The sequence below is a fragment of the Phycodurus eques genome, chromosome 19, assembly GCF_024500275.1.
Source record: "Phycodurus eques isolate BA_2022a chromosome 19, UOR_Pequ_1.1, whole genome shotgun sequence".
Classification (NCBI taxonomy): Eukaryota; Metazoa; Chordata; class Actinopteri; order Syngnathiformes; family Syngnathidae; genus Phycodurus; species Phycodurus eques.
The window spans coordinates 16,580,637-16,606,877 of NC_084543.1; the positions used below are offsets into that span (position 1 = coordinate 16,580,637).

Below are 26,241 nucleotides of genomic sequence, written 5' to 3' on the forward strand. Positions count from 1 at the left end.
TCAATTATGCGTGATTTAACAATGCACTAGTCAACAGAGAGTCAACTACAACAGAAAGACAACAGAGCCACAGTAACTGCCCCTGCTTGCATTTTCTGCTCGTCTTAAATTTACTCAACAAACACCATGAAAATGATTAATTTTACATTTACAAATTAAAATGAGTTTTAACGTGCTATGTTTATTTAAAAAAGGTAATTATCAATGAGGTGACGTTAAGACTACATACAGCTTTGAAATAATAGATATTTACAATTTAAGTCAAATGTTTGTCTTTTTGAAGTTGTATGATAATTGCAGACTTGTCATGTTTATATGCAGTTTTTTTCTTTCTACACAAGGACAGAAAGTTATTGTATGCTTTATGGATTTACCTGTATGTTCTGTATAGTCCTGTCAATGGCGTGGTCCTTCAGCAAAGTTATTGTGCAACCTCCAAATCCTCCACCAGTCATCCTGCTGCCAAACACTCCCTCCACCTCCATGGCAGCACACACCAGATCATCCAGGTCCTTGCAGCTCACCTCATATAAATCTCTGACAAAAGGGACAGCCATAAAGTAAGCATTTATTTATCTCTACGTTGAAAAAACACTGAAATTAAAACCAGAGATACCAACCTCTATCATAACCTCTCTGGAACATTTTGGATATTTTGTCAGGAACATCTCAGCCAAAACAAACAACACCAGAAAAGCTTCGAACAATGCAAATATTTTCTCTCTTTGAGTCGTTTTGAACGGAGCTTACTCATAACGGGAAACTTCCTCATTACAATAAGAAACTTTCTTGTTAGAATGAGATTCTTTCTCATCCTAACGAGAAAGTATAGTCCATTGCATGTGGGGATGTATAAAAGACCCTTATACAGTTCGGTTTGCATTTCTGTGTGACAATGACAGTGCAGGACTTAGTTCGGGTATATTTTCACCTGGAACTTTACTATAAGGACATTGCTGCTTTACTTGCAAGTTGTCACCATTATGTTGTGTCTGAGAGACATTTAAAACGAATTTTGAAGTCTTGTTGTCTGGTTGGGCGCAAGGAATACACCACTTTGGCTCATGTAGTTAATTGTATCCATGAACGTTTACAAACATCTGGCCAGCTCTGTGGGTACAGGTGGATGTACACAAAATGCAAGGAGGATGGATTACACGTCAAGAAAGAACAGGTGCGCTTAATTTTAAAAGAACTTGACCCAAGAGGTGTTGAACTCAGAAGAAGGAGACGCCTCCATCGCCGAAGCTATTTCGCAAAAGTTCCCAATTACATTTGGCATTTCGACTCATACGACAAACTGAAACCATTTGGTATAGTATGTATTAACGGCTGCATTGACAGGTTTTCCCGGAAAATCATCTGAATGAATGCGTTCACCACCAGCAGTGGCGCAAAAATTGTTGGAGGCTACGACATGGAGGCAGTCCACAGATTACCATATTTTCACAACCATAAGGCGCACTTAAAAGTCTTAAATTTTCCCCAAAATGGACGCCGGGGCGCCTTATAATGCAGCGCGCCTTATGTGTACACCGAGTTCCAAAATCTGTAAATGTTGGGAGCATTTCCTGCCGACACGCTGCTTATATAGAGGAAAGGCGGACGTGACTGAGGACAGCATGCGGACGTTAAAGGGGAAGGGTACGCGTGAAAGACGACGCTAAAGGCACGCCCCCAGTAGGTATATATTGGCTTATATTGAGACACGCTTACGAAGCACAGTTTAAACTGCAAGCTATCAGTTATGCGGAGGAACATGGGAATCGAGCAGCCGCGAGAGAATTCAAGATCAACAAATCCATGTTTCGCAAGTGGATGCCTGGCTAAGGTATCTGCTTTGACTGTTGTCCGAGCTTTCGCGAAAGCCGGCATCATTGCTGAACAGCCCCCCGGCAACGAGACTGACTCTGATAATGACGAGAGGGAACCCGGCACGTTTGATGGCGAAATTACCGAGCTGTTCATTTTGGATACAGAAGATGAGGACTTTGATGGATTTATGGATGAGGATTGACAAAAAATTAACATGAGTACTTTGTTAAATACTTCAATAAAGTACAACCAAACTCAGTGTTTACATTGTTAAATACTTCAATAAAGTACAACCGAACTCAGTTTTGCTCCCGCTGCCTTTTTAAAAACATACGCTAGCATGCATGTAGGTAAGATGTGTAATTTAATGTTCAATTTTCACCTTAAATTATTGTGCGGCAAATTATTTTTAACATTCTCCAATGAGAAGACTGGAAAATGTCGTAATTGTTGTCATCCACGCAGTGCCTCACAATAATAATTCATAATAAAGCAAAAATAACTATTTCTACTTATTTTTTGCATAGAGGCATATGCCGCATAGGTCTCCCCACTGTTGTGTCAAAAATACACTGCACCCGATGGGAACCCCCATCAACATTAGAAAGAAACCAACAAAGCTGTGATCTCCTACTAAATAGCAATCATAACATACAGTATACTGAAAAATGCTTATGGTGTAGGCCTATTTATCAAGGATCCACAACAACAACAGCAACAACAGTTACTCTAACGAAGTAGTCTCTTTTGTATGTAAGTATGTGTATGTATGTATTGAAAGTAGACATCAGATGCACTTGCAATCATTTCAGTGATTTTGACCGCTTGCGTTCCCCAAATCAAGGTTGCTGTGATCCTTGGCCAGCAATGTATTTTTTCACCTGCCCTTTTTCAAGTCAGGTCCGGACCTGTTCATGGTGGTGACACGTTAAAAGCCGTACATCCAATTCTCTGCTCTAGGACATTTTATTTCATGTGATTTTTTCCCCAAATTTTTTTTTAAAAAAAACAGCAACCTTTAAAATTAATTAGCTCAAGACATCTTATAACCAAAATGACCCTCACAACAGGAATAAGTTGTTCTCTTACTATCTATAATGTAGCCTATCATCTCCCCCAGGACGAATTAGATGAGACCATCCGTGTGTGGGATGCACACGTCATCAGACCATCAAAGAATGCCAGGGTAACCCAGTGGCCGTCCCCAAATCATGTACATGTTCCCAGAACTATACTCAACTTATGACTGCATATCCCCAGTGGACAGAGCTGATGTACAGTTGTGTTGGAGTGACTGCATATTTCACCCAGCAGTACCATGTGACACAGACATCTACATCTACAATATTATGATGGTGGAGTCACAGATTCATCTTCCAGGTGATGCTTATCAAGCACTGTACCTGCACTTGAGGCACGAGATAACAACCGCCTTCTAATGTGAGACGCAACTACATTTGAACTCCTTAATTTAACATTTGATGAGACAGTTATTCACAGTCCATCATGGTGTACGGCAGGGGTGTCAAACTGTTTTTTGTTGCGGGCCACACTGTAGTTGGTTTCCCTTAGAGGGCCATTATGATTGTGAATAGTCATTAATGTATAATCGCCTCATATTAGTAGTTTTGAAATCAGAAGTCAGTAAAATATGTTCAAATATTATTCACTTTATTTTAAAAGGGGCATTGGTAACAAAAGAAATGCTTGAGATATCTCAACGTTATAAAGGCAATTTGCAATTTTGGTATTTTAGTAAGAAACATGAAGTCGACCGACATGATCTGGTTTCGCGGGCACACATAAAATAATCTGGACTTGCGTTTGACACCTTGTAATAACCTTTTCTGATTAAATCTGGAGAAGCTTGGTTTGGAACTTTGAGCTGATTTTTACTATGTACACACACTGACGATAGACGACTGGATAGCACATCTGTCTCACAGTTCTGAGGACCGGGGTTCAAATCCCAGCCCCGCCTGTGTGGAGTTTGCATGTTCTCCCCATGCCCGTGTGGGTTTTCTCCGGGTACTCCGGTTTCCTCCCATATCCCAAAAACATATGTGGTAGGTTGATTGAAGACTCTAAATTGCCCGTAGGTGTGAATGTGAGTGCAAATGTTTATTTATTTATTTGTGCCCTGCGATTGGCTGGCGAACACTTCAGGGTGTACCCCGCCTCACGCCCGAAGATAGCTGGGATAGGCTCCAGCATACCCGTGACCCTAGTGAGGAAAAGCGGAACAGAAAACGGAGGGATGGATAATTCCATATTGAAGAATATCAACTGAGGCAATGGATGCGGAGGCTGTGAACACATTTTATAGACACTTTAAAGGAACAGCAATGAAATTTCTTTTACAGTACCTGAGGGAGTTGTGGCTTTCCACCATGAGTTTGCCAAACTCTTGGTAGGCGCCTCTTTTCAAGGATTCAGCTGCTTTGAGAGTCCTGCAGATCTCCCCAATCACATGACAAGCTCTACGATAGGTCACATCATCTAGTTGAGCCCTTGACTCTTGAGCTGGAGAGAGAGGAGACAACGTTATCTTGTTGCTGTGCCAGGCGGAACAAGGAATATGAATAGTATCGAATAATATATTTTTTCTTAATTGGGCTTCATGATGACAAAAAGACACATGACAAACATGATGACAAAAAGAAAATGAGCATGGTAATGAAGAAAAAACAATTCTGAATGTGAAGTTGAGACGCTGTTGAATGAAGTGGTGTACAAAAAAAAAAATCCTCTTTGGCACGCTGTCCTCTGGCGTTAACAACAATCGAAAGCGGAGTGAATGAGACAGCGTGTGCGGCAGTCAAAGGTGGGGGGTCGGGAACAGCGCGCACACGCTGAACTAAAAAAAGAAGTCGTCAGATATTAAGGTGGATGCGAAGCGGAGGACAGCTGCCCACTCCCAAAGTGTGCCCAAAACAGGTGGAGGCCCTCACCCCATTCGAGGAGACAATCGCTGCAATCATGGGTGACACTGCTCTCTCAGGAGTGGTGGGAGCAAAATGTAGGTGACTGATCACCCAACAAGGTAAATACCATTTATTTTTATAACTCACGACAAATGTGTTCATACAGTAACCTACATTCAGCCCTATGAGATAACGGTTGATGCGCAAATGTTGTGTGTATGGTATTTGTAATAGATCTTTACAATTCAAATAGAAGCATGTCAGCATATTAAAGAGTTTATCAAAAACTGACTCATGTTTGATTACTCAATGTATTATTTTAATACACAGGAGAGGACATGCAGTCGAAGCCATGCACTACATGTTCGGGGGATTCGTCCACCATCCCTGGAGTCTAGTGTCACAGATGTGGAGAATTCGTCCACCGTCCCTGGCATCACAGACGCGGAGGATTCATCCACTGTTTCTGGCGTCTCCGACGCAATTACACTCCGACAACTGGCTGCTGCTGCTCGCCCGACTGGCTGTGTCCCCACCCGTGCAGACTGATAAAAAGAGTCCTTTGAATTTACTTTGAACATGTACATTGGTTGCACATGATTAAAATGTGTTAAAATGACATAATTTACCCCTCTTCTACTAAAACAAACAAAACATTTAATTAACACATTTTAATCATGTGCAACCAATGTACATGTTTCAATTAAGTAAATTCAAAGGACAATTTTTTTCAGTGCATGTGCTGGAGTCACAAGAAGAGATTGTGAGGGCAGTAGGCGGCATAAATGATCACCTTGATCAATTAATAGGTGTCTTCACAAATATCAGTGATTCATTAAATACACTGGTTAAATGAGTCCTTGCGTCTTTTACATTGTTGAAATCAAATGTTGCCGGGCATTAATTGTTCCTTGTCATGTGTTTCGGATGAGCAGATTTATTCTAACAGTTTCCCAGCATCACCTCTAAGTGTCGCCAAAGGACCAACAGTTGTAGAAACGTGCGTACGCCAGCCATGACGTTGGCGTGAGGCACCGCACATTTCCAAGGTCATTTCACTCTTGATACATCTGAACTTTGCCGTGAAAAAGAACGTACGCCACGTTTTTGTGCGTACGCACCTTTTGTACATGAGGCCCCAGATACCTCACAAGCGAGGCAAGACATGGGGGCTGAGACTTCTAAGGGCATCTCTTTATAGACCCCACTGGCATTGGTAATAAAGAGTCACCCAGATCCTGCACAATAGATCAAACACTATCGTGAAAAAGGCCACAAACGAGCTACAGGCCAGCGAAGGTGGCCTAGGAAATGGACCTTCATGACAGCATGTTGCAATGAAATTGAGGCAAACATTAAGCATTACAAAGCACGGGATGTCAGTGCAGCCAGGTTACAAAAGCGGGATATAGAAAGTGAAGTGCTGACGTGGTTTAGGGAAGAAGGGAAATGTACTTATGGGACCTCGGAGCTGCCTGTAGTGGAATGCAAACATTCATTTATTTCGCATACCGCTTATGCTCACTAGGGTGTGATGGAGCCTATCCCAGCTAACTCTGAGCGAGAGGTGGGGTACACCCTGAACTGGTCGCCAGCCAATCGCAGGGCACATATAAACAAATAACCATTCGCACTCACATTCATACCTATGGGTGATTTAGGCTCTTCAAATAACCTATCTTCCATGTTTTTGGAATTTGGGGGGAAACCAGAGTTCCTGGAGCAAACCCACACAGGCACAGGGAGAAAATGCAAACTCCGCAAAACGGAGCCCGGATTTTTGTTCTCAGAACTGTGAGGCAGATGTGCTAACCGGTCGGCCACTGTGCTGCGGAATGCTAACAAATACCCCGAAATACAAACTCTGCCACGGGAGCACTAAAATTACACCCTGCGCTAGAATGGCGTGACAAACCGACCCCATATATCTCTAATGACATCATTCCCTGAGGCCAATACGTGTTAACTGAAGAAAAACAAGGGGAGGGGTCCCAGGCAAAGGTAGGAGGCACATTTACTGTTACATGGAAAACACAACCGGGGAATGAGACTAGTGAGGCACACGCCATGGGCTAATAATACATCGTACCCACATCCCAATCTATTTAACTTACTTAATGACAGCATGACCCAGGAACCACAAGACGACAGACCAAGGCGGAAGTCCATTGATCTGATCAGCTTCAAGGGGAGCAGAACTAGCAAAACTGAGGAGAACGTGAGACAATACAAGGCTGTACTACTGGCTGAGGAGGCAAGATGGAAAGACGCGTGCCACCTGCTAAGTGATGCGGTGCTTGCTAAAAAGAAGAAGCTGTCTGAACGACTCATCCCCCTCCAAGAAAAAAGACAGTTGTCCCCGGAGGTGACAAGAAAGAACATATCGTTTGCCAAATCACCGGACCTTTTGCAGAACAGAGAGCTGCCACCCCTGAACCCTGAAATGAGGCAGAAAATAAAGAACCTTGAAGACGCCCTCATATAAATAGTCGCACCAGAACGACAGAAAAAGCTTTTGACAAAGTTAACTGGTCTTTTCTTTTTGCAGTAATTCATAAATTTGGATTTGGTGATTCATATGTTCACTGGATCGCAACGTTATAGAGTACAACTCACCCAAAGCAACTGTCACCACATACTACAACCACAGTCAGTAGGCCAAATGCTGACTTTTCTGGTGATGGCTGGATATAGCAGGGCCTGGATCTGTGATTATGCAATTAAAGCCACCCCACTGCGTGGCATGATTCGTGCCGCAAGGGCAACCAATAATTACAACCAATAACTCGGCTGTCCTCCAGTGGGATACCTGTGCTAAACAAAGTTTTTAGCTCTCAAGCAAAACTTACAACATGCCCCAGTGCTTGGTAACCCAGACTATTCTAAGCCTTTTCTGTTGTATGTTGCAGAAAAAAATGGCTTATGCTTGTGAGGTGTTGATGCTAACTAGTACCAAACTTGACAATGTAGAGGCTGGACAAGCGCCCTGCTACCAGGGCCTGGCCGCTGCCGGTTATGCATTTCAAAAAGCCTCTTTGGTCAATATGGGTCACCCTGTAATTCTGTACACGTCTCACCAATTACTACTAACTACTAACAAGCCCACCTTTCTTGTTAACTCAGCCCAGGCGTATAAGCGATGAGATAATTCTATCGGCACATGAATTAACTAGTCAATGCTGCAGTACAGTTAACCCCACTACACAAATGGTTTTACCTAATGAAGAGGTGCCTCACGATTGAGTCCTGTCTACAGAAACCTTTTTAAAACTAAGAGATCTACACAACCAGCCAATTGTTGCGGACCCCATATATTTTGTTGATGGCTCTTGTTTTGGAAATCATGCAAGATATGCTATTATCCAATTGAATGATGATGCCACTTTCCCTGAGGTACAAGCATAAAAAGTTCATCAGCTTTGCTCAGCACAGCTAGCTGAGATAATAGCATTAACTGTTGCCTGCAGATGGTAAGAAGTTGAATGTCTACACCAACTCTGCATATGTGCCACATCAATCAATAAGATTGGCAAGAGACGTTTTAAGAGGGTGGATGGCACCCCAGTAGGACATGGAGAAGCCTTGGCCTCATTGCTTGACACTATCAATCTGCCCTCCCCTCTGGCCATTATTAAATGCCTGGCACATCAGAAAAAATGCACTCTTTTGCTGCTCGAGGCAATAACCTTGCCTACGAGGCCGCCAAATGCGCCACCTATATGGAAACTACTGCTTTTCTTTTAGTGGCAGAAGATTGTGAGCCTCTCACTACTCTTTCCTCACTGATTGACGCCCAACACAGATCCGGCGTCTATGAGCACAGTACGTGGCTCAAACGTGGTGCCTACAAAACCACCCAAGACGGCCCACAGAAAGACCTGTGCCGTAGTCGTGGGGGCCATTTTGTGCTGTCTACAGCACTGGTCAGAATTGCTGTTCTTGATGCACATGGTCAGGACCACTGCGCAAGGGGGAAGATATTGAGGCGTCACAGATCTCTGTGGTGGGTGCCTTATTTGGCAGATCGATAGATAGATAGATTGATATAATCTGGCTTGAATGCCTAGTTTGTGCCCAACAAAGTGCAGAAACCATTTTAAGCACCCACCCGTCATATTCCAATGCCGGATGGCACTTTCAGGCATCTAACGATGGACCACATTGACATGATAGAGCACGCACATCAGGAGGTACAGGTATATTCTGGCAGTTGATAGTGTCAGTAAATGGATAGAAACGGTGGTAGCGATAGTAGCGACCCTACTAAGGGTCCAGATGCTGCTTCAGCAGCTAAATTCCTGTGCAGCGAAATCTTCCCTAAGTTTGGGCTCCCAGACAACAATAGCTCAGACAATGGACCTGCAGTCGTAGCAAAATTACACAAATAATAAAATTGTTGGGGATTAAGCAAAGATTTTGCTGTGTCTATCATCCCCAATCACAGGGCGCAGTAGAATGTGCAAATTGCACGTAAATTGGCAAAAATAAAAGCAGATAGTGATCACAAATTAAATTGGATGGATGCATTGCCATTGGCACTAATGGCGATGAGAATGCAAGCTAACCGAATAAACCACCTAACCCCGCATGGGATGATGAACAGAAGGCCAGTGCCAGTGCCATAATTTAGGGGCCCCTATAATGCCCCCCACCCAGAACAATGTGAAAAAGGCATCTTACCTGCATCATTTAACAAAGATACAAAAAGTAAACTTTACACAGACACGAGAGGCCGTGGAAGATCAATACGCCAAACATCTCGCCAGCACTACAGAAAGTGGAGCCAGGCAACTGGGTGCACGTCAACGTCTTCAAAAGAAGTTGGGAGCAACCGAGAAGGGAGGGTCCTTTCGAAGTCACATTAGCCACCCAGACCGCCCTCACAGTAAAAGGTAAAACTGTTTCGTTCCACCTCAATCACTGCAGCTGAGCACGAGACCAAAGAAAAGTCTGGTTGGATCCCAATGGTTGAATCAGCAATAAACGCACAATACATTGCTCGTATTAGCAGCAGATAACTATCTGTGGTACAAACAATAACGTTTGGAGGACTCTTGAAAGACATGGTGCCCACTTCCAGTGGGAGAAGTCTACATAAGTCAACGCCTCTGGTCCCGAGAGTAAAACTACAGGCGGCCTCTGGCCCAGCCATGGAGGTCCCTCCAGGGGGATCTCCCAACTCTCCAGTGGGACCATTACTCAGTCTGTCGTTCATAAGCTCGACTCTACGGATGGAGGGGGACGTACCTGAAGGGAATCGCCTTCCCTCCGCCACCTCCGATGTTCATGACCCCGTCAACTGCAACAGATCTGCCACCCCTCATGCACCACTACCCACCATTGATTGCAAGCACACCTGCAATAGTGCAATAGAGGGGCACCCATGGTTTGTGCTCCGGCCGCCTATCCTTCTGCAGCCACCCCCAAGTCTGCCGCCGATGCAAAAGGGGCCATTGAATCTGTCAAGGCCGTCAAATCCACCACAGAGGCCATCCAGTCCAGGTCCAGGACCACGAGCCACCTCTCCACCACGTCGCTCATGGCGTCAACATCTGCTGTGGCTGCCGGCTGACAAGCAGGCAGTGTTTCCCAGTCTGAGAAGGGGATGTACTCACGGCATCATGGAACAGATGGCTGGACTTCCCCTAGCGGAGGTCCACATCTTGTGCCGCTACGTTGGCCCCGACACTAGGGATATGAGAGTACTACACTGTGGAATGATGCAACACATTTTTCACACCTGGATTTGGCGATCCTCTGCCATTCCTCCTTGCAGATCCTCTCCAGTTCTGTCAGGTGTGGACCATCTCAAGGATGACCAAGTTAAATATACGAGTGTCACAGCAAAGGGTCTGAATACTTATGGCTGTGTGATATTTCAGTCTTTCGTTTTTAATAAATCTCTAAAAGTTTCAAATTTTTTTTCTGTCAATATGGGGTGCTGCGTGTACATTAATGAGGGAAAAAAATGAAATTAAATGATTTTACCAAATGGCTGGAATATAACAAAGAGTGACTAATTTAAGGGTGTCTGAATACTTTCCGTACCCACTGTACATCTTAGGTCCATTCGTCGTCTCCACGAACTTTCCCAAGGCTCTTCCTGCCCAATAATCCAACCCCCTTCTTGCATTGTAGAGAATTTTTGTCTGACCAGCTGGAGCGTTGGGGGGGGGGGGGGACTTTTTCAAAAACAAGATTAGCGAGTCCCAGAGTGGGTATTTTTAAGTCGATGTTCTGATTTTGCTTATTCAGTTTTTGTCATCTCGGCAATTGCTCGCTTTGTTCCAAGCTTTGAATAAACATCCTGGGATCAGCTCAATCTTTTGTCTTTTTTTTTTTTTTCATCTTGTCATTCAAGTCTATTTTTGTTTCCTGAAGACTTTAAAAATGTAGCTAAAAAAAGTCCATTACCAGCCTACCAGTCGCTGGAGAGAACGGTCTCAGGTGCTGAACAAGGTGCGGCCCCACCTGTGGCCAAACCAAGAGGCACCTTCTGATCCAAAGCGACAAATCAAGACACATCACTTCAAGCTACCAGAAACCTATTGTATTCAAGTTCTGTCATATTTCAGAACTGCAACCTACCTGGAATACCTCGGAGTACAAGATGTTGAGAATTCAGAGACATGATCAAGGTGCGAAAAGCTGAAAAGACACCGCCACTGAACAAGACACACAAGTTAAGAGTCGAGACTGGGCCAAGAAATATCTGAAGACAGATTTTCCGAATGTTTTACGGACTGACAAAATGAGAGTGACCTTGAGTGAGCAGATGGATGGGCCCGTGGCTGGATCACTAAGGGGCAAAGAGCTCCACTTTGACTCAGAAAACAGTAAAGTGGAGGTGGACTGGCATGGACTGGTCTAATTAAAGATGAGCTGGTTGGACCTTTTTGGGTTGAAGATGGGCTCAAAATAAACTCACAAACATACTGTCAGTTTTTAGAAGGCACGTTCTTCAGGTAGTGCTCCACGAAGAAGTCTGCATCTTTCAAAAAGACAAAATGCTCCATCACATGCATTCAAGTACTACTTTGCGTGGCTGGCCAGTAAAGTCTTGTGCACCTCTTGGAACAACAGTGCACCTCTTGGAACAATATCAGGGAAGCTGTGGTTTCTGCTGCATAAAAACTTGATTAACCACAAATCAAGAAACTAACAGAATCCATGGACGAAAGGCTTATCACCGTTATTGAAAAGAAGGGTGACTATATTGGTCAATGTATCAATTTCTATTGGAAAGTTTGGAGTTGTTTGTAATTCTCACTTAATTGAAATTAAAAAACGTTACATGGGAAACATTTTCATTTCATTGTGTAATAATTCTGCATACCAACAGTTGCTTAATAATTGTCCACATATTGATATTCTCCTAAGAAAGCCTCAACCTCACTTTCTTAAACTTTCTTTTTTGAGGTTTATTGACATTTTGGATTCGCCTAAAGCACTGTGGTTGGTGATTAACAAAAGTAATCCTCAAAAATGAGGCGTGCCTAATAATTCCGCACACATGGTAAAGTTTATCCATCTATCCATTTTCTGTCCCGCTTATCCCCACTAGGGTCGCGGGCGTGCTGGAGCCTATCCCAGCTATCTTCGGGCAAGAGGTGGGGTACACCCGGGACTGGTCGCCAGCCAATTGCAGGGCACATAGAAACAAACAACCATTCGCACTCACATTCACACCTACGGGCAATTTAGACTTTTCAATCAACCTACCACGCATGTTTTTGGGATGTGGGAGGAAACCGGTGTACCCAGAGAAAACCCACGCTGTCACGGGGAGAACATGCAAACTTCACCCACGTGAGGCCGGGATTTGAACCCCCGTCATCAGAACTGTGAGGCAGATGTGCTGACCAGTTGGCCACTGTGCCGCCATTAATGTTTATCTTCAACTAAAAAGTTTGAATTTCGGAAATTCTTGATAAAGTCTAAGATCTTTTTTGTGGATCAAATAAGTGAATCATTTAAACTTTTACTTTGATAACATTATTAACATTTTATATAGTTTACCAATTCAACTGCTTTTATGCTCACATCTTGGTGATGAAAACAGTCACTCGTGTCACTCTCCACTTTATCTGTATACTCGACTGACAGACAGCAGTGCGACTGCCTGCCTTGGTCCCCCCTCTGGCTACTGGTGGGGGACCCCTGTCGCTACTCGGGTCTGCTTCCTCCTCTTCTCTCCGTTCCTTGCATCCCGGTGTGGTCGCCTCCCCCTCTTTGTGTGTGTGTGTGTCTGGGGGGGGGGGTCCCCGCGTGCTGTGGGGTTGGGGGTCCACCTCCCACTCTGTCTGTAGTTGTCCTGCCTGATGGGCCCGACCTGCAGGAGCCTTGCCTCTTAATCAGTCACCGAGCACACACTCACTAAATATTTGTTTCACTTCTCACATCTGGGCACACACATATTCAGGGTTTCCTGGGGGGCTGGTGTGGTGTCAGGGGGTGCCGAACCAGGTTTCAATACGTCAGTGCTGTTTCCCGGTCCAGGCGCCCAGCCCCTCTGCCCTGCCAGCCCCCTGGGTTTCAATGCATCACACACACTAATACCCCTTTCTTTTAATGTACCACATACAGTCATCTCTGGGGGGGTGGTGGGTCTTGGGTGGGGGGCAGGCAGCCCCCCGGGCTAGAAGGCTGCTTGACCTGGGGCCTCCCCTCTCATGCCCCACGGCTGCGCCCCCAGCCACCCTTCTTTACAACAAACAAGGGACACCGTCTTGCCCTCGGGGTGGGCAGGGACTGGCTGCATTGTGGGACGTCTTGCTCTCCTGGGGAGAAAGGAGGAGGGATTGGCTTGGGGGGTGGCATTGGGTCCCTGCGGCCTCCTCCGAGTGGCCGGTTGTCATGGCGCCTTGGTGGGACTGGTGGACCGCCCTGGGTCCCTCAGTGAGGGACGTGTCCCGTCCACCAGGCTACTCTCGGGTGGACTCCTGGGCCCGATCCCGCCTCTCGATTGATTGGGTGGGGTCCTCAGCCTCTGCGGTGCAGGCACACCAATTACAGGACACTTATGTCAGTCATTGTGCATGCGAAACGGTGTCAATTTACTTGCATGTGTCCTTTCCACTGGGTTTTGGGCGACTCACTCATTGCGATAAATAACTCCTGAATATGCGAATTGCTTGGGTATCCTCTCACTCACACTGTGGTCCTATAGATGTTTATAATTTCCATAGCCACTCCCACCACACTTCAGTTGTACAGTCGGGTTCATGACCCTTGTCCTGCATGCTTCCTCTCCTCTCCCTGTCCTGTCTTATCTTGTTCTGTCCTTCCCTCACAGGGTGTACCACTACTGCCCAATACAACACTAATTTCTAATGTGTCATTGTTCTAGATATATAATGATTTACTTTCCTCATCTTGTTGACAGTGAGTGGTTTGTCTTTTGTTTTTCTCACTCCCCTCGAGAAACTTTGTTCTGTTCGACTGACCGACTCTGATTCTCAATAAATATTCATTATAATACGAAGAAACCACAGGGGCATCTTAAAAACTCCACTGTGACACAGTAAAATTGTTCCGGCATAAAAGGGGTACAGATCCTCTATTCTGCTTGACCTAACAGTCAAACAGGACCAAAAAAAAAAAAAAAAAGAAAAAAAAGCAGTACTACTGCTAATGACAATAGCATTTCTGCAAGGGATGAAGTTAAATCAATAATTTAATATTCTAGTGTGATGGAATGTTTTTATTTTTAAAATTCAATAGTAAAATAAACATTTGGTCTTCATATCATTTCATTATAACATTTACGCCTGGCCTACAGGAAAGAGTTGTTCATTTGTTGGCTGTATCCAATGTTGTGTTAGTCATACTATAGAATAATTTATTTATTGTGTTTAATGAATAATCCTGAAGATAAAAAAACTCTCCCCCCAAAAATTGCATGCTAAATCGTAATCACAATAGTTGTTTAAAAGGAACAAAAAAAACCTCGAAATTAAACAAATTTCCCCAATCGTTCAGCTCTAATCCTGACTGATGACTAGGTAGATTTAATTGGGCCCACATCGTTAAAACTTATCGGCTTCCCAGTGACGAGTATTGGCTAGGTTCGGCTCAAGATTTAACCACATAAACAGACTTGATGCTGTGGCTAACGACACACAACAGTGGCGAAGAGATGTTTATTTAGAGTTTCATGACCTAGTACTATATGTGCTGTATACACATGTATCAACCACTGGCTCTGTTGGCAGACATGGAGACCCAACGAGGTCACGCAACCCGAACTTTGATCAAACCGCTAGTGTTTCCTAGTTTATCCAAAGCTTAAAAGGTTTTTTATCGATCAACATGCTTTCGCAGGGACGCCCAGACTTCATCCAGCTCTTCCGGGGGGATCCCGAGGCGTTCCCAGGCCAGCCGAAGGACGTAGTCTCTCCAGCGTGTCCTGGGTCGTCCCTGGGGTCTCCTCCCGGTTGGACGTGGCCGGAACACCTCACCAGGGAGGCGTCCGTGAGGCATGCGAATCAGATGCACCAGCCACCTCATCTGGCTCATCTCGATGTGGAGGAGCAGCAGCTCTACTCTGAGATCCTCCCGGATGACTGAGCTTCTCACCCTATCTCTAAGGGAGAGCCCGGACATCCTGCGGAGGAAACTCATTTCGGCCACTTGTATCCGGGATCTTGTTCTTTCAGTCACGACCCACAGCTCGTGACCATAGGTGAGGGTAGGAACGTAGATCGACCGGTACATTGAGAGCTTCGCCTTTCGGCTTAGCTCCTTCTTACCACAACGGACCGATACAAAGTCTGCAACACTGCAGCCGCTACACCGATCCGCCTGTCGATCTCCCGTTCCATTCTTCCCTCACTCGTGAACAAGACCCCAAGATACTTAAACTCCTCCACTTGACGCAGGATCTCATCCCTGACCTGGAGAGGGCATGCCACCCTTTTCCAACTGAGGACCATGGTCTCACATTTGGAGGTGCTGATTCTCATCCCAGCCGCTTCACACTCAGCTGCGAACTGCTCCACTGAGAGTTGGAGGTCACGGCTTGATGAAGCCAACAGAACCACATCATCTGCAAAAAGCAGAGATGCAATACTGTGGCCACCAAACCGTAGTTTAGAACACACCCTCCGGTCCCCCTTCTTAAAAAGGGGGACCACCACCCCAGTCTGCCAATCCAGAGGCACTGTCCCCGATGTCCACGCGATGTTGCAGAGGCGTGTCCACCAGGACATCCCCACAACATCCAGAGCCTTTAGGAACTCCGGGCGAATCTCGTCCACCCCCGGGGCCTTGCCAGCGAGGAGCTGTTTAACTGCCTCGGTGACCTCAAACCCAGAGATAGGAGAGCCCGCCTCAGAGAACCCACACTCTGCTTCCTCATGGGAAGGCGTGTCGGTGGAATTGAGGAGGTCTTCGAAGTATTCTCCCCACCGACTCACAACGTCCCGAGTCGAGGTCAACAGCGCCCCATCCCCACTACACACAGTGTTGGTGGTGCAATGCTTTCCTCTCCTGAGACGCCGGATGGTGGACCAGAATTTCCTCGAAACCGTCCAGAAGTCTTTCTCCATGGCCTCACCGAACTCCTCCCATACCAGAGTTTTTGCTTCAGCGACCACCAGAGCTGCATTCCGCTTGGGCAGCCGGTACCAATCAAATGCCTCAGGAGTCCCACAGTCCAAAAAGGCCCGATAGGACTCCTTCTTCAGCTTGACGGCATCCCTCACCGTTGGTGTCCGGGTTCGGGGATTGCCGCCACGAGAGGCACAGACCACCTTACGGCCACAGCTCCGGTCGGCCACCTCAGCAATGGAGGCACGGAACATGGTTCACTCGGATGTCCCCCGCCTCCCCTGGAACATGAGCAAAGTTCTGTCGGAGGTGGGAGTTAAAACTCCTCCTGACAGGGGATTCTGCCAGACGTTCCCAGCAGACCCTCACAATACGTTTGGGCCTGCCACGTCGGACCGGCATCTTCCCCCACCATCGGAGCCAACTCACCACCAGGTGGTGATCAGTTGACAGCTCCGCCCCTCTCTTCACCAGAGTGTCCAAGACATGCGGCCGCAAGTCCGATGACACGACCACAAAGTCTATCATCGAACTGCGACCTTGGGTGTCCTGGTGCCAAGTCCACGTGTGGACATCCTTATGCACGAACATGATGTTCGTTATGGACAATCCGTGACGAGCACAGAAGTCCAATAACAGAACACCGCTCAGGTTCTGATCGGGGGAAGGGGTGGGCGTTCCTCCCAATCACGCCCTTCCAGGTCTCACTGTCATTTCCCACGTGAGAATTTAAGTCGCCCAGCAGAACGATCGAGTCCCCAGCGGGAGCGCTCTCCAGCACCCCCTCCAAGGACTCCAAAAAGGGTGGGTACACTGAACTGCTGTTTGGTGCATGGGCACAAACAACAGTCAGGACCCGTCCCCCCCACCCGAAGGCGGAGGGAGGCTACCCTCTCGTCCACCGGGGTGAACTGCAATGTACAGGCACCAAGCCGGGGGGTAATAAGTATACCCACACCTGCTCGGCGCCTCTCACCATGGGCAACTCCAGAGTGGAAGAGAGTCCAACCCCTCTCGAGAGGACTGGTAATAGAGCCCAAGCAGTGTGTGGAGGCGAGTCAGACTATATCAAGTCTGAACTTCTCGACCTCACACACCAGCTCAGGCTCCTTCCCTGCCAGAGAGGTGACATTCCACGTCCTTAGAGCCAACTTCTGTAGCCGGGGATCGGATCGCCAAAATCCCCGCCTTTGGCCACCGTCCAGCTCACACTGCAAAATTTGATGTAATTTGATCAATTAGCATTGATTTAGGATCCGACGCTGGCATTGTTTCTGATGTAACTCCGACTGACATATGGCTCTTATATTTTCTGTCGGTTCCAAAGCTAATTTCATGAAATTCATCAACTACTAATGCCTCTTTGCTGTGTGGTATTTATTCCTGACTATGCATTTTAACTTATGCAGTGTTTGTTCCTTCTTGGCTCTAAATATATTTCCTATATGGATGTTTTTGTGTCACATTCTCCACTTGGGGCCCAAGCAGCGACCGCTGCAAGGATCTATTGTAATTGTAGAAATTATATTATTATTATAATATTTTTTTTCTTCTTTTTATTATTATTCTCATAAACAATCGCATTTCTGGGGGCCTAAACATGCCCTGATTCACACCAAACATGAACCTGTCCCAGCTTTTTTGGAAAGTGTTGCAGCCATAAAATTCTAAGTTAATGATTGTTTGCTAAAAACAATAAAGTTTATCAGTTTGAACATTAAATATCTTGTCTTTGTAGTGTATTTAATTAAATATAGGTTGAACATGATTTGCAAAGCATTGCATTCAGTTTTTATTTATGTTTAACACAACGTCCCAACTTCATTGGAATTGGGGTTATACATATGACAAACCAGTAAAAAAAAAAATCTATTGGAAGAAGAATATAAGGAATGTGGACAATAAACAGAAGAGGAACTCTGCACAAAGAATGATGATGGCTTGACTAAATAATAAAGAGCTGACAAGAATAGTTTGGAAAAAGATGATAAAATTGTAGTTCATACCTTCCAGATCATTCATGGTTGCATCTCTTAGACTGGGTTTCCTTAAGATGGAGGCAGCTTTCTCACACTGTGCTCGTCTCAAGGCATACTCACTACTTGCCAAAGAATGTTTCACATTGGAGTTGGTGATGAGAAAGACGAGTCCTGCATCTGTTAACGGGACAGGAATGGATTCCAGAGACCTACAACAAAGGACATTGCAGCCATACATGGGTGACTTGCAGCCTGGACTCAATTATGTCTTTTCCTTTAACTGTAACCATGAGTAGCTACATAGTATAATAGTAATTATAAAAAAGACAATCTCTATGATGTTTTGGGGTGTCAAGTAGGCTCTGGAATTTGCCAACTTCCAACGTACTATCAGGGGGTCCTAAAAGACAGAACAATGCCAGCAGTGACCAGAGAGTCAAGTTTTACTGTAACTAGGGGTGTCCCGATCCAATCTTTGAGTTTGGAAATCGGTCCGATGTCAGCAAAAAAAAAACAAATATCGCATCGGATCGGACTGGATCTAAAATCTCCAATTTCACCACGCTTATATAAGCAGTCCATTGCATGCGCTGCTCCAGCTCTTCTATCCAGCATCACCCGAATGGCCAAGCAGAGCCCTCGAAAACAACAGGTTGCTAAGGTGCTAACATAGTAGCAAGGAGTAAGAGTGAATGTTGCTTGCTTAAGGTCATTTATTGACAATTCAACAAAATAATTACACCTATTGAATGTTCAAATACATTACAGGCTTTGTTTCTTTCTTCGCTTTTGTTCACAAAAATCGCTAGCTCAAAGCTAACACGCAATGATTGAAAGTTGACCATTGACGAGCTAACGAAAATTACCATTGAACTCCCGGCACTTACAACCCCTATTCCAATGAAGTTGGGACTTTCTGTTAAACATAAATAAAAACAGAATACCGTATTTTCACGACCAAAAGGCGCACTTAAAAGTCTTACTTTTCTCCAAAATTGATGGGGCGTCTTATAATGCGGCGGGCCTTATGTGTGTACTGAGTTCCAACATCTATAAATGTTGTGTGATGAGCGCTTCGCTTGACTTTTTTTTTTTTTTTTAGTATTTCCTGCCGACACGCTGCTTACACAGAGGAAAAGCGGATGTGGCTGAGGACAGGGGAAGGGTGCGTGAAGGAGGCCGCTAACGCCACGCCCCCAGTAGGTATATAGCGCCGGGTTGTGCATTGTGCAAAACAACATCGGTTTGGCTAAAGACCCCCGAAAATGGCTCCTACAAAGAGACAATGCTTTACGAAGCACAGTTTAAGCTGCAAGCTGTCAGTTACGCGGCGGAACATGGGAATCGAGCAGCCGCGACAAAATTCAAGATCAGAAAATCCATGGTTCGCAAGTGGAGGAAGCAGGAAAATGAGCTTCGCCAAGTCAAGAAGACAAAGCTACGTTTCCGCGGAAAAAAAGAAAAACAAATCGCGGAAACAAGGCGAGGTGGCCCGAGTTGGAAGAGCAACTGGAGCAATGGATTAATGAGCATAGAACAGCCGGGAGAAGCGTCTCAAGTCAGCATTCGACTGAGTGCAAGTGAGGAAGCTTGTCTAACGAACTCCAATCGCTGGACATCCGTGTAAACAGGGCGTTCAAAGTGAAGTTGCGAGCGGCGTGGAAGCGATGGATGACAGGTGGTGAACACAGTTTTACTAATTTACATTTACATTTCTAATTATTTTTGGAAATTGTGGACATCGTGTCCTCCGGGTCGAAGAAGAAAAGAACCACCCGGACTGTTATGGACGCAAAGTTCAAAATCCAGCATCTGTGATGGTATGGGGCTGTGTTAGTGCCAATGGCATGGGTAACTTACACATCGGTGAAGGCACCATTAATGCTGAAAGGTACATTCAGGTTTTGGAGAAACATATGCTGCCATCCAAGCAACGTCTTTTTCATGGACGCCCCTGCTTATTTCAGCAAGACAATGCCAAACCACATTCTGCACGTGTTACAACAGCGTGGCTTCGTAGTAAAAGAGTGCGGGTACTGGACTGGCCTGCCTGCAGTCCAGACCTGTTGAACAGCTTGTACATCAAGCAAGAATGGGAAAGAATTCCACCTACAAAGCTTCAACAATTAGTGTCCTCAGTTCCCAAACGTTTATTGAAAGTTGTTAAAAGAAAAGGTGATGTAACACAGTGGTAAACATGACCCTGTCCAAGGTTTTTTGGAATTGGGGTTGTAGTTTATATCAAGGTTCTTCAACGATTTCCAGGCCAAGTATTCCCAAACTGAGGGAAAGCTGGAGCAGGAACTGCAGACTTATGTAGATTGTATCTAATTGTATTTTATATCAAACTGGTCATGTTTTTATTCAAGTAAAATATAATCCATCCATCCATCTTCTTTACCACTTATCCTCACGAGGGTCGCGGGCTAATGGAGCCTATGCCAGCTATCTTCGGGCGGGAGGCAGGGTACACCCTGAACTGGTCGCGAGCCAATCGTTTATTCGATATCAGACCTATCGGTGTGACATCATTCTTTCCAATATCGGTCCAATAGTTATTGTGCATCTCTAATAGCTAGTAACCCTTCTATTACAATATGTTTGTGACTAAATGGTCATTAAAAAAAAAAAAAAAAAAGTGAACAAAACTTCTGCTTGCTTCATTTTTGTTCTTTTCTTGTGTTGATTATCCATCCATCGATTTTCTGAGCCGCTTCTCCTCACTAGGGTTGCGGGCGTGCTGGATCCTATCCCAGCTATCATCAGGCAGGAGGCGGGGTACACCCTGAACTGGTTGCCAGCCAATCGCAGGGCACACATAAACAAATAACCATTCGCACTCACATTCACACCTACGGGCAATTTAGAGTTGTCAATTAACTGAGCAAGCATGTTTTTTTTCGGGATGTGGGAGGAAACCGGAGTGCCAGGAGAAAACCCATGCAGGTACGGGGAGAACATGCAAACTCCACACAGGCGGGGCCGGGGATTGAACCCTGGTCCTCAGAACTGTGAGGCAGACGCTCTAACCAGTCGTCCACCGTGCCGCCTTGTGTTGATTATATCAATCCATATTTTTTTTTAAATGCAAGCTATACGATTGCAAGAAAAAGTATGTGAACCCTTTGAAATTATATTGATTTCTGCATAAATTGGTCATAAAATGGGATCTTATTTTCATCTTACTGTAGACAACACCGTCTGCTTAACTACTACAACACAATGGTGTTTTCTTTGTCAGAACATTCTATTACATCTCAATCAACACATTTATTCTGCAGGTGACAAATGATCAGACCTAGAAGGGTCTGTGTTCTCTCAGTTCACGTTTTTCCTCCTCTAAATGTACCATACCTGCAGTCAATAAGCAAAGCATGCCCCTCCATCCCAAGAACTGACACAAGCTGATCCATAATCCCACAAGGCACACCAGCATGAGTGTGTTCCGCCTGCTGACATGCAATTGCTTTGGATAAGTTGTCTCCATCATCTATTGAGAAACAAAAGCAAAGGAAAACTAATTAAAAGAAGTCCTCGAGTTACGACGTACTCGACCTATGACGTTTCGACTTTACGACGCCTGTGCCTCGTCCGCCATTTTGTCCCAGCACCATAGTGTTTCTGCTTAGCTGGTGCAGAGTGCTTGTCTGTGTTTGTGCGCCGGGAGTATCTTTGCCTTTTTCGCCCTCCTTTTTTTCATACTCTCAAAAGTAATGGTAAGTAGAGCGTCTTATTTTTTATTTTTCATTAATTTTAGTTTCTTTATACGAAGTGTTAACCTTTCCTGCTACGGTCACCTGACCGTGGTCGGGAGACGCAGGGGTTAACTCTCTTCTCTCGTTGCACAGCTGAGCTGGGTGGCGGCAACAATAAAGGCATGAAGCACCGATTTGCTGCTTCAATGGCTTTATTAGCTCCTCTGCACATTCAACGTTAACGGGTCCTCCGCTAATCGCTACTCTTCCCCGGTCGCCGTCACTACACTTGCTACTGTACACACTCGCACCGGCGTGCACTCCTTCCTGCGCAGTGCCGTCTCACTCACACATCGACGCCCATGCCCACACACACTAGGCTTGCTGTCACAATCACATGGGACAATACCCGTAACGAAGTATTTCGCCGTAAATTTAGACTTTAACGGTGAAATCCGACTTACGCGGAAGTTCGTGTTACGTCGCCAGCGTAGGAACGGAACTCGTTCGGAAATCGAGGACTTCCTGTATATAACAAATGAAAACAACGTGTAGACAAATGTACTGTATAATCTGCAAGACAATAAAACATTCAATCAAACGCTCAGATTTCCCCTTAGAATGAGCTATTGGAAAATGAACAGTTGCTCACACCAGTGATACTATAGTGTATCTTGGTTTTGGATAAAAGCGTAATTAATTTTGGAAAAGAATACACCAGAAACGAACGCCTGCATTTACATCCGGTGTCGTTCGACTTACGTTTTAACGTTACAATCAAACTATCTTTGTCTCGAAAAGGTCACCACATCTCTTTTTATATGTGTAAACTTTAGGAAAAGCAACGAAAAACCTCGATCAAGCTCAGTAATTTACATGAATGGAATAAGAGTTCTCGATTACAGCGGTTTGACTAATAAACTCAAACACACACAAAACACAACAGGAAGTGGAATTTTATCGAAAATTAAATTAAATCTAAAAGGGAAACTACAGGGAAAACAATGCAGAGGGGCTTGACTTCGGAAAGAAAATAATAATAATGTTAATAAAAAAGGAAAATAGGCATACGTAAAGAAAAATAGGACATCGTGTGTGGCTGGACTAAAAACATGCGTGAATAGGTTAAAGTGTGTTGAGCTAGTACAAAGTTGGAATTTGTGTGAAGCTGGTATTTTAATCCAAAATTATTAGGCACTAATTTTGTACATTCTGACAATTGTCATGCTCTACTCATGACCATAGATCAGTTGGCCCTGGGAATGGTTCGTCTCAGAGCATCTCAAGAGGAAAGAAAGCAGGTTTAATTGAAGAAGATGATGCACAAAAAGTAAAAACAAAAAGGGAAAAAGAAGTTGTTCTTCACGCGTTTGGTGGGAGAATGTGACCGTTTCGCTTCCTGCCTTTTTCATTGACCGCTGGTAGATCAGAGAGTTCACGCTTGGCTAGAAGCGTAACTAACTTTTATCAGCAGCTTCTCTGATTGCCTGGCGGTGGACAAGTAGAGGCCAGGTAGCAGAGTCACCATTCGAGGATTCGTGTTGGCCGGAACTGCATGGTTCCAACAAAGGAAAGGGGGGCGGGGGGGGGGGGCTGGCCGAAGCCGCCCCGCAGCTGGGGCCAAGACGACAAGAGAGCAAGAAGGCGGAAGTCGAAGGGTTAAATACCCAGGGGGCCTGTCTTAGGGACAGGGGAAGTGGAGAAGACCATGCCCATCGACTCGAACTTAGTCTCCAATTTGGCCCATAAAGAAAATGGGTTTAAAAATCACATATGAATCTCAAATACTCCCAACTTTGTACTTTTACTCATAGATCAAGCATATACAATGATTGTCTAAAATTCAATCTTGGCAAATCAACTAATTTTTACTAAAAACTAATGTTTACTACATCATTTCGGACTGTTTGGCTTCAGATCAAGAGGTCAGTTCTCAAAGTCTTGTAGTCGAACCTGTAAACTGACAATGGCACAGACATCAAGGCATACATTTAGAATATTCCTGGAGGTTTGTTTGTTACAAACGTGGAATTTCAACGTCCACAGGCAGTGTCTCTAACCACCACTGGTGGTGATTGTGTTCCATTGTTCAAGTCATAACCACTTCTGCCCCCAATCAAGTAATGAGGAGGTTTTATGGCTCCAGATGATATAAACCAGGTTTTCTGTGTCTTGTGAAAGCAATCTGGCTGATTGAGGTTCAGGAGGCAGGAATGCAACAGTTTATCAGTTCTTGGGATTGCCATGACAACCGGGCCATAGTCACTACAATACCCAACATGGGCCGCAGCACTTTACTGTTGGGGGAATTTCACTTAAGTGGTCTGAAAATTATTTATCTACAACTAACAGATCAGTGTTTGCGCTGGCCATTTGTCACCTCGCCAATGGTTATTTGAAACAGGATGTTGATACTGCCCACATTAGGCACGCTGGCGAATCAAAATCACCCGTGTCAAAAGCTGCCTGATAAAAGTTGAAGTGGGCCCGCTCATTATGGCGTGTGTTAACGTGGTTAGTGGGTTGGAGTTTCCCCCCAATTTGTGAAATGCTTCAATCCGCCGTTTGAGGTGTCAATGGTCAATGTGTCCTGCCATCCACATTAGTTCTCGCAGCTAGCTAGCTGCCTTCTTCATCAATGCACAAGCCGCTAATCAGAGCTTGGTTGTCATGCCGAACAGAGGCGTTGGTGGCTGGGCCCAGGGCTATAGTTAGTCATTTGGGGGCCCAAAGAACAGCCCCCGCTCCCCCTTCCACATCAACATAACAGGAACTTGTTAATGGTAAGAACATTGGCACTTATTCCATAGTTCGGGAATAAAAAAAATAAAAATAAAAAAATAAGATGTCTACAGAAAAAAAAATTCAAATCTTTTTAGAATGGTTTATCCTATAGTTATCCGAAAGATCTTTCGTCTGCTGAGCTCTGTGATGTCCGTACACCATTTTTCGTTGATATAGAAGCATATCCCGCCGCCTTTTGTTTTCCCTGATGATTCCATGTCGCCGTCTGCCATGTGAAGATTGAAGCCGGGAAGCTGCTATGAGTAGAGATGTCCACAACAATTTTGGTGATGATTGGTGACAGTTTTGGGACACTAAGTCAATATGAATGCTTGGGTTCATGAGGCTTGAAAGGATATGACATTCGTCTGCTGTATTTGTAACATTTTAATGATGACATCCTGATAAATGAGCAATTTATCAGCATATGAGCCATTCAACATAATTTCGCAGTGCTAGCTGTTGTTTAAGTGAGATAGCTGTTGTTTATATAATAGTGAAATGCGCAACTCCGCCGCTTTGTTACTCAGTGGCGGAGATGTTACGGGTCCGGGATGATGGGTTCAATGTGCCATGAAAATCAGAATCAGAATCATCTTTATTTGCCAAGTATGTCCAAAACACACAAGGAATTTGTCTCCGGTCGTTGGAGCCGCTCCAGTACAACAACAGACAGTCAATTTACAGAACACTTTGGAGACAAAGACATTGACTAAAAAAAAAAAAAAAAAAAAACTTGTCACTGAGCAGTAAAGGGTTGCTAGTTATCTGGTAATGCCGGTACATTTTTTTTTTTTTTTTGACAATTGTGCAAAAAAAAAATGCAGTCCTCTAGCAGAGCAGTTCGAATGACTAATATTGTAATAGTCCGGTGCAATGACCATTGTGCAAAGGGAGACTTCAAGGAGTGTATGCGGTTTAAAGTGACGAGTAGTGCGATAATCTGGGACAATGTTGGTTGTGCAAATGTTACAGATACTCCTCAATCAGTGTGGAAATGGAGCAGATGCTACTCTGGCATGAGTGTCCAGTATATGCAAACAGTGCAGCATGGTGAGTGCACGAGTAATACATAATTGGCCCCACAGAAATGTGACAAGGAACTCGAGTCAAAAAATTGCCAGCATGTTGTAATGGAATTGTAGGTTAGGTGTTTAAGAAGTTGATCGCAAGAGGGAAGAAGCTGTTGGAATGTCTACTAGTTCTAGTTTGCATTGATCGGTAGCGCCTACCTGAGGGAAGGAGTTGGAAGAGCTGGTGACCGGGATGCGGAGGGTCCGAGAGGATTTTGCACGCCCTTGTCTTAGTACTGGCAGCGTGCAAGTCCTCAAAGGTGGGTAGGGGGGTACCGACAATCTTTTCAGCAGTTTTGATTGTCCGTTGCAGTCGGAGTTTGTCCTTTTTTCTAGCAGCACAAAAACCAGACTGTGATGAAGAACACAGGACTGATTCGATGACCGCTGTGTAGAACTGTCTCAGCAGCTCTGGTGGCAG

The 26,241-nt window shown here is 44.9% G+C and overlaps 1 protein-coding gene across 1 annotated transcript in view; it reads right to left on the reverse strand.

Moving 5' to 3' along the window:
• The window catches only part of galk1 (galactokinase 1), a 58,571-nt gene that overhangs the window by 19,037 nt on the left and 13,293 nt on the right, over window positions 1–26,241 (reverse strand). The window contains exons 4-7 of the mRNA XM_061663969.1: window positions 21,623–21,758; window positions 18,296–18,477; window positions 4,182–4,338; window positions 375–537 (exon numbers count right to left, since the gene is read on the reverse strand). Coding sequence (XP_061519953.1) covers window positions 375–537; window positions 4,182–4,338; window positions 18,296–18,477; window positions 21,623–21,758 — 638 coding nt within the window. The remainder of the gene's footprint in view (window positions 1–374; window positions 538–4,181; window positions 4,339–18,295; window positions 18,478–21,622; window positions 21,759–26,241) is intronic.